At 41.8% G+C, this 13,677-nt stretch overlaps 2 protein-coding genes across 19 annotated transcripts in view; one reads left to right on the top strand and one right to left on the bottom strand.

The window, feature by feature from the left end:
- LOC126035245 (ras GTPase-activating protein 1) overlaps positions 1–13,677 on the bottom strand; it is a 148,159-nt gene that overhangs the window by 27,340 nt on the left and 107,142 nt on the right. For 15 of the 17 annotated variants that reach the window (XM_049793539.1, XM_049793536.1, XM_049793537.1 and 12 more), the window contains 6 exons: positions 13,205–13,362; positions 12,833–12,909; positions 8,099–8,271; positions 7,795–7,954; positions 7,478–7,620; positions 6,598–6,713 (listed from right to left, as the gene is read on the bottom strand). In XM_049793539.1, coding sequence (XP_049649496.1) covers positions 6,598–6,713; positions 7,478–7,620; positions 7,795–7,954; positions 8,099–8,271; positions 12,833–12,909; positions 13,205–13,362 — 827 coding nt within the window. Of the gene's footprint in view, positions 1–589; positions 717–6,597; positions 6,714–7,477; positions 7,621–7,794; positions 7,955–8,098; positions 8,272–12,832; positions 12,910–13,204; positions 13,363–13,677 lie in introns of all 17 variants that reach the window. The other 2 variants (XR_007504871.1, XR_007504872.1) reach the window with 2 other exon arrangements.
- LOC126035348 (uncharacterized) overlaps positions 1–13,677 on the top strand; it is a 247,848-nt gene that overhangs the window by 149,504 nt on the left and 84,667 nt on the right. The gene's annotated exons all lie outside the window — the stretch shown is intronic.

Here is a 13,677-nt window from a genome sequence, read left to right as displayed (position 1 = left end):
CTCGCTCAAGGATAGGGACCGGGTGGTTTCCGACTCATTTATGATTTCAGTCTCTTCCCTCCCCTGTTCTTGTGACTGCTCTGCTGCAGAACAGGCTGCCTCTTCTGATTCTTCTTCCTGCTCTCCCCTCAGGAGGAGTTTCTTCCTCCCTTACTAAACAAGTGGACCTCTGCTTCCATTGTTTCTTCTTGACTATAGGAATGACTGTTATAGTTGAGGGTTGGGTCTCTGGCTTAGCTACAGTGTCCATTTGTATGTCCTCAGATCTAGAGACCCTCTTGAGCCCTTCAAATCCTGAATAGAGGTTCAGTAAGAGTAGAGCAGACCCCAGCACAGTGCTAGAAGCTGTTTGTCTGATATAGGCAAGGCATAATTTCTTCAAGTGTTCTGTCACTTGAATAGTATTCCATGCCTGTTCAGGTTCCAAGTCCCACACTACTGCAGGGGGGGAATGCTCTAGGCACCTGTCTAATTTCTCCCACACAACTTGCCACCCACGACCCATGTGCCTCAGGACACATCCCTGAGTGGCATTCCGAATTAGTCGGTTACCCTTTTGAAAATCCGGAATTAGATTCACGACACATACCAATATAAGCATTCTGGTTACAAAAGGATATTCCAGAAACTGAAGAGCCATTGTAACGAGGCAGGAAACATCTACCCCTGAGGAGAAGAAGGAGGAGGTGCCATTCTTCATTTCCCCCACAAAATGGCTCCCAGAGAAAAAGAAGAAAAAGGTGTAATTGTTAATTGTCTCTGATAGTTGGTTCCCAGAGTATCGGGACAACAGCAGTGCATGGCACAAATGCCAGATTCGGCTCATGGCCAGTGCTTTTACCATAGTGTATACGGAGGGGTTAAAAGATGGAATTTTGGTCCATGGATGAACACTGGGGGAGAAGTAGATAGCCGAGAAAAACGCAGTCAGCACAGAAAACAGATGGGTTTTGCCCGTTGTTTGGAATGCTGACCACGGAGATAAGAGAGCCAAGCCATACTGGGGGAGGACGGGCAGTGGGCTGTTGCACAGCACAGCTGTGAGCATGGTTGGCACAGTGGGCCCATGAGAAGGCCAGTCATGGAGGAAGGGACGCCACCATAGCATAGGCTAATGCCCGGGGTATACAACTTTCAGTAAAAGATGTTCAAACGTAGTGCTCAATGTGAAACTTGCCAACTGCTAAAAAGACATCCTTATTTAGATCAACCAGTAGGGCGCATATGGCGGGACACAACTCGGGGTGAAGTATGGCAGATTGACTATATTGGACCTTTGTAGGAACATAGGCTATATCTGCGTAGCTGTGGACACATATTCAGTAGTAGTAGCAGTTCCCAGCCACTATAGTAATACACATATCACAATTAAATGCTTAGAAATGATAGAGCTCTATTATGGTACCCCTGTAGAGATCCAATCTGACAATGGGCTGCATTTCAAAAACACCAGAGTAGCACAGCGGACCAGTGACCGAGGAGTTACGTGGACATGGCATCTCCCTTACCACCGCCGGGGGGGGGATTAGTAGAGCGCATTAATGGATTATTGAAAGAGCAGCTGAAGCGCTTGGGGGGTGGTACATTCACTGGGTGGGTAGACCATCTAACTGAAGCAGTACGCATCTTCAATAACCGTATCATTGGCCAGAGCTTGACCCCCATCCTACGCATAAAGTAAGGGCAGATCAGAACCACAAAGGCTGCAAATCCAGGAATATCTGTCCTACAAGGGATGGCCTTCACGGCTACACCCCAAGGTGGCGGATATGCCATACAAAGTACTACAGATATAAGCATGGCTAGCCAAGAGACATGCTGGTTCTGTACCGACGTCATGCTGTATCCAGCCTCTAGTAACTGTCTATGTTTATTGTGCTTGACCCTAGGGCTCTTGGCCTGGGGCCTAGAGTTACTGAATCCAACTCAGGAATCTGGAAAAAGACCACTCATATTTAGAATCAAAAACACCTCCTCGTGGGCGGTGATCCTACCTACCACCCCATGGGTTTTGGTATATCATGTCCTGAATGCACCACCAACTACAGAGACCATGCAGTGGTTTGCTGGGACGCAGGTATGGTATCGGCCCCCATTAGGACAACTGGTTGTGGCTGAAGTTATAGCTGCTGATGACTCGCAAGCTGTAACTATTGTGGTGCAGGGAGAATGCATGGCAGCGCGTGCCAGCACAGCACCTAATGCGACAGGAGTAGGGTATGGGCTATGTTTCCCCTCCCCTCTTGTGTTCACAGATGGACGTAGTCATGGATACCGCCGCAACCCAAAGAAAACATCTGGATGACCCTGGCTAACGTGACCGGACAAGATTCCTTATGCCTCAGTACAGCAACACTGAACAATCCCTTTTCCACAGGTTTAATAGGGGTTCTGCTGGCATCAACGAAGTTTAAGAACCTATTGACAGACACCCCCATGCAGCAGGCCATAGACTTGACGGATTGGAATGCCTGGTTTCCATGGATCGGGCATTCACCCTCATTGCCACCCCAGGAATCACAAATTCAGGGGTCCCTGAATGCAGATTGGTGTAGAATTAACTTATTTACTATTAGATGTAGATAGTATTAGACACGCAACCTTACGAAACAGAGCTGCAATTGACTTTCTATTACTTGCTCATGGACATGGCTGCCAAGACTTTGATGGACTCTGTTGCATGAACTTGAGCTACCACTCCACATCTGTTCATGCACAAATACAGGAGCTACAAAGGCTAAGTCACCAACTTGTCATGCAAACAGGTTGGAACCCCTTTGCGGGGTGGCCATGGGGGTGGCCACAGCTATGACAACTCATCTTAGATTTTGCTCTTGTATGTCTTGTATTTTTATGTATCATGTGTTTTGTCCCCTGTATTATTCAACTAATATGACAAATGATGGATACTCTGCTGCAACAACATGTCATACAAATGGTAGAATATCGTCGTGGTCCATCCACGGACCACGCGGTGGCATAGTGTATACAGAGGGGTTAAAAGATGGGATTTTGGTCCGTGGATGAACACTGGGGGAGAGGTAGATAGCCGAGAAAAACGCAGTCAGCACAGAAAACGGATGGTTTGTTGCCCATTGCTTGGAATGCTGACCACGGAGATAAGAGAGCCAAGCAATACTGGGGGAAGACGGGCAGCGGGCTGTTGCACAGTACAGCTGTGTGCATGGTTGGCACGTGACTGCTGGATTATGACAATATGCCGCGTGTACAAAGCCCATGAACCAATAGACAGGGTGGCTATGGCTCGTGCAGCACGCCTGGCCAGCAAGCGCATGCGTCATAGGCTCCCTATATGTTACAACCAAGGTGTGTTTTGGCATCCACTGGCCACGTGTGCCGAAACCCGTTCCTCCACAAATGTATAAATACCGGGATTTCCCAAAGAGCATCGGGCTGGTGTACGGCAAGGCCACTGTTGCTGCCGTGGGGACGCCCACATAAAGCTGGCACCTATCGATTGCTGGGCTGAGCTCGCGGTGCAAGACTGCACAAGAATATACGGATGGTCCATCTTCCTCACGGTCCTCGGGTCGGTATGTTAATCTGCTTTACAAGATACCCTTAGCATAACGCATGTCTGTAGTTAATAAATGCTTGCTTTTTCCCTTATAGTCAGTGTGTGTGTGTTTGCCTTCTCTGGAATCCTTGAAACCACCCTAAAACACATAGCTCTCCCAGGCAAAACACAACAAAGTGATAAACATCACAGCAAACTGCAAAAGCCGGAAGCAGCCATTAACAAGCTGTAGAGTTTGAGGTAGAGCAAGAGATGGAGCATGCCATGGAGCAGATGATGGAACAAATAAACCAGTATCGAGAACAAACAAGTCAACATTGTGAACAGCAAGAGCAAGTAACAACTTGCCAAGTAATAACTAAACAGCTATAACAACTATAGATGTAGTCTAGCACAATCAGATTAAATCTGTCATTATCTAGAACCTCTCAAGCCCCACACTGGGCATCAGAAAGGATTGTGGTGCGTTGACCCCAGCCAGCAGCTAAGCCCCCAACCAGTCGCTTACTTACTCCCCCTCAGCAGGATAGGGGAGAGAATCAGAAGGGAAAAAGCAAGAAAAACTCATGGGCTGGCATAAAGACAGTTTAACAGGTGAAGTGAACCTGCGCATGCAAGCAAAGCAAAATCAGGAATTAATTCATGACTTCCTATCGGCAGGCAGGTGTTGAGCCATCTCCAGGAAAGCAGGGCTCCATCATGTGTAACATTTACTTGGGACAAGAAATGCCATAACCCTGAACACTCCCCTTCCTCCTTTCCCTGCAGTTTTATTGCTGAGCATGACATCATATGGTATGGAATATCCCTTTGGTCAGTTGGGGTCAGCTGTCCTGTTTGCATGCCCTCCCAACCTATTGCACACCCCCAGCCTACTCACCTTTTTTTTGCGGGGGGGAACAGCAGGCAGCAGCTGAGTGTCAAAAAGGAGGACAAAAAAAGGAAACCTCCACTCTGTGCAAACACTGCTCAGCAGTAGCCAAAATACCACTGTGCTGTCAAGGCTGTTTTAGTCACAAATCCAAAACACAGCACCATACCAGCTACTATGAAGAAAATTAACTCCATCCCAGCCAGACCCAGTACACAATGCAAAATTCAGCATTTTGCTTACATTAAGAGCTAATGATAAAAAAGTCAAAGAAAACTGTTAGCACTACGCACTTTTTATTCAATGGTTTCAGTCTAAACAAGTTATTTTAGCTTTTTTTAAAAAAACGAAAAGAATAACCTGTGCATTTCCCTGATAGACAGAAGTAATCACAGCAGGGTGTCTTTCGACTACCACCCATTTGTATTTTTAATGCTGTTAATTATTACATCTCTTTTTCAGAGTAGGAGGAAGGGAAAGAATTAGTAACCAAATTAAATATATACAATTGTCTGCTAACTAGTACTGTCCTCTACCTCTTTGTGGAGATAATATACTGATATTTTAATTTATTTCTTCTTTCCCTGACCCCTTGGATGTAGTAGCTTCTCACTCAAAGAAAAGCATGTGTGCTAGCCAAAAGCTTTTGTGCTCTATTGGGTTTGTGTGGCAAGGTTTTGGTAGCGGGGAGGCTACAGGTGTAGCTTCTGTGAGAAGCTGCTAGAAGCTTCCCCTATGTCCAATAAAGCCAATGCCACCTGGCTCCAAGACAGACACGCTGCTGGCCAAGGCTGAGCCAATCAGCAACAGTGGTAGCACCTCTGTGATAACATATTTAAAGAAGGGGAAAAAACTGCTGTACAACAGCAGCTGGAAGAGAGGAGTGGGAATATGTGAGAGAAACAACTCTGCAGACAGCAAGGTCGTTGAAGGAGGGGGAGCAGGTGCTCCAGGCACCAGAGCAGAGATTCCCCTGCAGCCCATGGAGGCCTACGGTGGAGCAGATAACCACCTGCAGCCCGTGGAGGACCCCACGCTGGAGCAAGTGGGTGTGCCCAAAGGAGGTGTCCTGGTTTCGGCTGGGATAGAGTTAATTTTCTTTCTAGCAGATGGTATAGTGTTATGTCTTGGGTTCAGTATGAGAAGAATGTTGATAACACACTGATGGTTTCAGTTGTTCCTAAGTAGTGTTTAGACTAAGTCAAGGATTTTTCAGCTTCTCATGCCCAGCCAGCAAGAAGGCTGGAGAGGCACAAGAAGTTGGGAGGGGACACAGCCAGGGCAGCTGACCCAAACTGGCCAAAGGGGTATTCCATACCATGTGACATCATGTCTAGTATATAAACTGGGGAGAGTTGGCCTGGGAGGGATCACTACTCGGGAACTAACTGGGCATCAGTTGGCAAGTGGTGAGCAATTGCATTATGCATCACTTGTTTTGTATATCCCAATCCTTTTATTATTATTATTATTGTCATTTTATTATTGTTATCATTATCATTATTCGTTTCTTCCTTTCTGTTCTATTAAACTGTTCTTATCTCAACCCACGAGTTTTACTTTTTTTCTGATTCTCTCCCCCATCCCACTGGGTGGGGGGAGTGAGCGAGTGGCTGCGTGGTGCTTAGTTGCTGGCTGGGGTTACACCATGACAGATGAACTGACCGCAACCCCTATTCCCCATACTCCTTGAAGGGGAGGAGGTAGAGAAAATCAGGAGTGAAGTTGAGCCTGGGAAGAAGGGAGTGGTGGGGGAAGGTGTTTTAATATTTGGTTTTATTTCTCCTTACCCTACTCTGTTTGGATTAGCAGTAAATGAAATTAATTTCCCCAAGTCAAGTCTGTTTTGCCCATGACGGTAATTGGCAAATGATCTCTCCCTGTCCTTATCTCAACCCATGAGCTTTTTGTTATATTTTCTCCCCCCTGTCCAGCTGAGGAGGGGGAATGATAGAGCAGCTTGCTGGGCACCTGGCATCCAGCCAGGGTTAACCTACCACATGTGTAAAAAGTACAATTCATTCAAGTGTTGGGGTTTTTTCTCTGTACATATAACAGCCCTAAAGAAAATAGTCTTAGGACTGATTAGTATAAGATAAACCAGTAAGAACACCATTTTACGGTGCAATATAAATCACACAAACAGGAATTTTTAAGTACAAATTTGAACAGAAGAGAACAAACTTACGGAGGCAGTATCTCTGCAGCCATGAATATTTTCTCCACCAATTCTGAAAGTATACTGAGTAGATGTGCCAAATTAATGTTTACATCTTCATTTTTTTCTAATTTTGAGGGATTTAACTAAAACCAAAAGGGAAAAACACTAAGTCTCTTGTGTTGAATAGAACTACATATATAATTCGATAATATTACACACTGAATACTATTTCAAAATAAATTAAATATTCTACTGCTGTACATATCTCAGACTTGTACAGAACTTACAAATCTGCTTCAAGGGCTAGCCAGGAAACTAATGTGAAAAAGCAATGTTTTTAAGTTATAGTGCACTATGCTTTTAACAGCACAAACATTTAACACTATCCATAACTACCCATCTTTTTTTAACTACATATATTTTCATATCTTTTATTCCAGTCTTCTGAGGAGACCGCCCGCCCGCCCGCCCCCCCCCCCCCCCCTTCCATAATTAAGTTCAAGTGAAACAGAAGTTATGAGGGTCATTTTAGAAATAAAGATAGGATCTAACACAAGCAGTTAATGTAAGGGAGTTTTAAAATGAAACTAAGTTCAGACATTGACTTCTAGTATATCCAGAGCTTAACACAAGTTATTTAGGGTAGGCCATTCAGTAACTGCTACAAAAGAACTTACAATTGCTAAAGACTAAATACACAATTTAAAGACATTTGAGTTAAAAAAATTATTTAAAAGTGATGCTATGAAGATTGTTCAAGCTAACATTTAGAAAAACCTCATAATCAGTTCAGTTCCAGTATTGAAATTATTTCTGAAGGATTAATAAATGCTTCCAAAGCAAACAACCAGTAGGTCATAATTTCAACAAATCAAAATTTTTAAAAAAACATAGTTCAAGGTATCACCTCACAGGACTGCTTGCTCTCCATTATCTTTAATATACTGTCTTTCAGTGCATGGTGAACAAAACGTGTTGCTGTGGCTTTCATATATTGCTCCATAAGCGTACTTGCTAAAGTGGTGGCACGAAACAAAGTAGTAGCTTCATCTGAAAAAAATAAAGTGAAAAATTGGGAAAAAGAGACAACAAAAAGCAGAGGAAAAAATATGCTGTGTTCACAGTTTGATATATGATGTAATTAAGTGAGGAGACGGAAATGAAGACATGGGAGCCCTTCCCTCACCAGAGTTTCAGTAAATGTTAGTGTAATTAGTACAGTACCTTCCATGCTTATTTCCCTGTCATTTAGTGCTCGTAACAATAGTGACTCAAGCTTTTCATGAAGAAAAATCTTCAATAAAATGCCAGCCAACAATGTTCTATCTTGTCCACAAACATGTGATAAGGCATAGACCACATGCATCTCTTTCTGGAGTATGAGCTGAAAGAAAACCAGAATAATGTTCAGAAACTTGTCCTAACACGACAGTCACTACAAATACTACTTAGCGATGTCTACTAGTGTTATTGAAATCTCTCTCAAACAACAAAGAAAGTAAATTTTGAAAAACTAAGGAAACAATACCTCTTTAAACTCACTGTACTCCTCTTCTGGCATGATCTTCTCCATAGAATATCTTGCTCGAACACGCAAAGATCCTGGCTCAATACCCTTCAGTGGTATATGGGAACTGAGTTGAAACCACTCATCTGTTGCATGTCCTTTCTGTAATCGGCTTAACTGGCAACGCATAAACACTTTAGGAAAAAAGCATTGTTAAGTAGGTTATCTCCAGCAAAACAGTGCTAGCATTGAATAAAAAAGAGTTTGTTTTCAGCACATCATCTTGTTTCAGCAAAAGAGTATTAATAAAAACAATAAAAATTTGTGCCATCAAATATATTGTCAGATTATCTCTTAGATGGTAGAGGGCAGATTTAGATTAGCATCCTGGTTTTGGCTGGGATAGAGTTAATTTCCTTTCTAGTAGCTGGTATAGTGTTATCTCTTGGGTTCAGTATGAGAAAAATGTTGATAACACACTGATGTTTTCAGTTGTTCCTAAGTAGTGTTTAGACTAAGTCAAGGATTTTTCAGCTTGTGATGCCCAGCCAGCAAGAAGGCTGGAGGGGAACAAGAAGTTGGGAGGGGACACAGCCAGGGCAGCTGACCCAAACTGGCCAAAGGGGTATTCCATACCATGTGACATCATGCCCAGTATATAAACTGCAGGGAGTTGGCTTGGGAGGGATCGCTGCTCGGGAACTAACTGCGCATCGGTCAGCGAGTGGTGAGCAACTGCATTGTGCATCACCTGTTTTGTATATTCCAATCCTATTATTATTATTGTCATTTTATTATTGTTATTATTATCATTATTAGTTTCTTCTTTTCTGTTCTATTAAACTATTCTTATCTCAACCCATCAGTTTTACTTTTTTTCCCATGCTCTCCCCCATCCCACTGGGTGGGGGGAGTAAGCAAGCAGCTGCGTGGTGCTTAGTTACCGGCTGGGGATAAACCACGACAATTAGATATTAGGAAGAAATTCTTTACTGTGAGGTGGTGAAACACTGGAACAGGTTGCCCAGAGAAGTTGTGGAAGTGTTCAAGGCCAGGTTGGACGAGGGTTTGAGCAACCTGATCTAGTGGAAGGTATCCCTGCCCATGGCAGGGGGGTTGGAACTAGATGATCTTTAAGGTCCCTTCCAACCCAAACCATTCTATGATTCTATGATTTTGCTCTACAGACTTGACTGCATGAGGTGACTGCCTCTAGTATAAAACCACTTTCTTTTTCAACGTGAATTAATCTGAAATTAACCAACTATCCTGGTGCAAAACCACACCAGAACTTCCATTCCGGCTGAACCCTATGTGGAACTGCCCTAAGGCATTTACTGATTTAACTGTCTGATCAAATTTGAGCATCCCAATTTTCAGTAGGAACAGATGAAATCTAACAATATATTACAGAGGTTTTGTGGGTTTTTTTCCAAGCCATATTTATATATTTATTTGAATATATTATAAAGAAAACAAGTAGAACTGATGCTAAAGTGTTTAGTATAATTTCTGAATATTTGAAATACCTTTTAAAAGCAAAAATACAAAATTAATAATGTAATGAACGCTCATAATAGGCAAATTTCAAAGCGAAAGACTTGAAAACTAAAGAAATATTTTTAAATGCCTATATTGGGTCTGGCTGGGATGGAGTTAACTTTCCCCATAGCAGCCCTCATAGTGCTGTGCTCTGTATCTGTAGCTAGAAAGATGTTGATAACAAACCCATTTTGGCTACTGCTGAGCAGTGCTCCCACAGCATCAAGGCTGTCTCTCCAACCTCACTCCTCAAAGGCCAGCAGGCTGGGGGTGGGCAAAAGGTTGGGAGGGGACATAGCCAGGACAGCTGACCCAAACTGACCAAAGGGATATTCCATACCATATGATGTCATGCTCAGCAATAAAAGCTAAGAGTAAGGAGGAGAGGGGAGCATTCATTATTAAGGTGTTTGTCTTCCAAAGCAACCACTATGCACACTGAGGCCCTACTTCCCAGGAAGTGGCTGGACATCGCTTGCTGATGGGAAATAGAGAATAAATCTTTTTGTTTTCCTTTGCTTCCACGTGCAGCCTTTGCTTTTCTTTATTAAGCTGCCTTTATCTTGACCCACGAGTTTTCCATCTTATTTTCTCCTCCTGTCCCACTGAGGAGGGGGAGTGAGAGAAGGTCTTGGTGGGCACCTGACAGCCAGCCAAGGTCAACCCATCACAAATACTGAAAAAAATAGCCTTCATACTTGTATCATTTTGGTATTTAGTTTTGTGTGTTACAATGGAAGAAAAAGCAGTGAAACCAATACTAGATTTTTGGGTCCTCAATCTGCTTTATGACAGGAAAAACAAGCAGGAAAGTTAACTTAATGGGTTAGCTGGGAAGATGAACCTCGCATTACTCCCACTTTAGAGCAACCCATGTTTAATAACTGTGGCTACAAAGGAGAAATGTTCAGAAAGGTAACCAACCCATTTTCTTGCTTTTGGAGAGGTTAAGGGTTTAGGCAACACAGCACACAGGCAAGTTGGATAAGGTATCTTTTAGCTCAATTTTCCCCCCATATACTTAAAATATTTAATAGGGATGAGGATCTAGGCAGAAATGCTTGTTAATTCAAGTTGATATGGTCTAATCCTTACACCAAAATGAAAGGACTGGTAGGTTATGCTCTAAGTGTCTACCTAACCATAATCAAGAAACATTGCCAATCCTCTTGACCTAGATAAGGAAACAATCTATAACCATCCACCAGTTGGATACATCTAAATATAGCAGTCTTCTTAATCTGGACAGCGAGAAGCAAACTACAAAAACACTTTAAAAAAATTTACCAAAGTATTCCATTCATTAATTATCCTTTGAAAGGTTCTTTTACTAACCAAAGCTTTGGCCCAGATTAAGAATTTTCTGGCTCAAATGAATCGAAGGACTGTGCAAGAACAAGGTCACAACTGCAATTAGAAAGTCCTTTTGTCTGTCAAATGAAATACATTTTTCCTTCTTGTCCTGGTTTCAGCTGGGATAGAGTTAATTGTCTACCTAGTAGCTGGTACAGTGCTATGTTTTTGAGTTAGGTATGAGAAGAATGTTGATAACACTGATGTTTTCAGTTGTTGGTAAGTCATGTTTAGTCTAAAGTCAAGGAATTTTCAGCTTCTCATGCCCAGCCAGCAAGAAAGCTGGAGGGGCACAAGAAGATGGCACAGGACACAGCCAGGGCACCTGACCCAAAGTGGCCAATGGGGTATTCCATACCATGTGACATCATGTCTAGTATATAAACGGGGGAGTGGGGGTGGGGGGATCGCCACTCGGGGACTAATTGGGTGTTGATCGGCAGGTGGTAGGAATTGCATTGTGCATCACTTGTTTTGTATATCCTAATCCTTTTATTATTATTGTCATTTTATTATTGTTATTATTATCATTATTAGTTTCTTCCTTTCTGTCCTATTAAACAGTTCTTATCTCAACCCTTGAGTTTTACTTCTTTTCCCGATTCTCTCCCACATCCCACTGGGTGGGGGGGGAGAAGTGAGTGAGCATCTGCATGGTGCTTAGTTGATGACTGGGGCTAAACCATGACACTTCTGCTATGCAGAAACTTTTCTAGTCAGGGGAAAGGGCAAGAGTTTTGAAATTGAATTAGGTTCCGCAAGAGCATTCAGTATTAGAAGTATTTCTTCTACTTTGGTCAAGGTTTCCCTACAAATCTTTTCTTTAAGAGGAAAAAAAGAGAAAGAAATTGACACTGAGGCAAACATAACAGGCCAGTAACACAATACATGCAAACCAAAGCCAACAGCAACAGATTATAAATACTGTGCCAGGCTTTGGGACAGGTCTGAACACAACAGAAAAGTACTTGGAACAAATCTTGGGCAGGAGGGTGTCTGCACTGCAGGCAACAGAGAGGAGGCAAAGGGCTGAAGTTACAAGACAAGTATGGTGGGAAACAAAGTACCTTGAAAGCCAAAAAAACACATTGTGTGGCTCAGAATCCAGGTCTGGGGTTTCTGGGGAGGGTTTTTGGTTTGGGTGTGTTTGGGGTTTTTTGGTTTGGGGTTTGTTTTTTTTTGGAAAGCTGATAAGTCTTACCATCTTGCTAGTAGTTCACTGGAATAGAAAAATAAAAACAAAACAGCTGAAGAAGCTGTGTACTTAACAGGAGGAAAGTAAATTCTTGGGAACACAGATGAGAGAGAATGGGGGGGAAACCAGGATGACAGAGGACTGAAGCAAATTTTGTTCTACAGACTGTCAAGTTGGATTTTTATTTATTTATTTTTAAGTGAGGAAAGTACTACCTTTCCTCCCTCTTTCTCACTGGAACCAACAAAAAAACCTGAAAAGGACAAAAGCAATTCCACACAGTTGGGCTTAAAACAGATTAAAGAAATTAACTTAGTGGAATGTAACATTTTATGGAGCAGATTAATTCTGACAGCTTCTCTTTCCTTTTTTTTTTTTTTTGGTAAACATGGTCACAGCATAACATAATAGGTATACTGGAATAGAGCTAGAAAAGCCATCAGATACACAGGATTGGATTACTGTGCATTTTACTACTAAAAACCATGCAGGTTCTTATTGTAAAAACATTAATGCAGAGTCAGTAACAGACATCCAAAACATACCAATAAAGCTGTATAGCAATCACAGAATATACTTATTTCTCTTGTGACAGTGTTTGACGAGCAATGAAAATTCTATCCATTGTTGCAATATATACGCATCTTTTACAGAAAAATACTTACATATATCTGGATCTTTACTTTTCTTTGTTTTGTTACTAAGACTTATCTCAAATCTATTAATATCAGATGAAAGATCACTAGGGGAAAAGACAGAAAGCCTCAATTAATACTATACTTGGCCAACATTTAAACTTATTCTAAAGTTATTTCAATCCTGAGTTCTCATGATAAGCCGAAGACAATTATATTAACAAAGATACATAGATGCATACACAAAATTCTACCCGCGCATTTGTGGCTGAAAGGTGGCTGCTATATAATCATGCATACAGTATTTTTAAAAAGCATATGCAAAACAATACAGCATAAAGAATCTTAAATGCAATTCAACTTTCAAGTGAAATTCAATAATTCAATAAGATTAAGACTTACTCAAAGACAAATTCTTCTGACCATACAGGATTCTGCCCTTCTCTGATATGTGTTTTTGCTACCTGGACACTGTTCAGGTAGATGTTACAATATGGATTAGTAAAATGTTTTACTGGGAGCGTATGAGCTTCTTCTACATGCAAAATAAGACTGCTGACCTAAAGAAAATACACAAAATTTATTTCTTTGTTTTTAAAAAAGAAAGAATGGAATTCCCCCCCATGTGAAGGCTTAATGTTAAGGTATAAATATTAAATACAAAATATAATTTTGTAATAGAAAGAGCAGGGAACAGGAATAATGGAACAAGATTTTAAGAGGCACCAGTCACAAATTAAGACCAACTCAAATAACTTGAAAATAAACCTCCAGCACCATAGTTTTAACTCATCTTATTTTTTACTTTTAAAGCCATCACTACGAGACATTAAGATTTGCAAGTACTAACTTTTCTATGCATAGAAAATTCTACT

The sequence above is a fragment of the Accipiter gentilis genome, chromosome W, assembly GCF_929443795.1.
Source record: "Accipiter gentilis chromosome W, bAccGen1.1, whole genome shotgun sequence".
NCBI classification, from domain to species: Eukaryota; Metazoa; Chordata; class Aves; order Accipitriformes; family Accipitridae; genus Astur; species Astur gentilis.
This window is presented reverse-complemented; position numbering and strand designations above follow the sequence as displayed.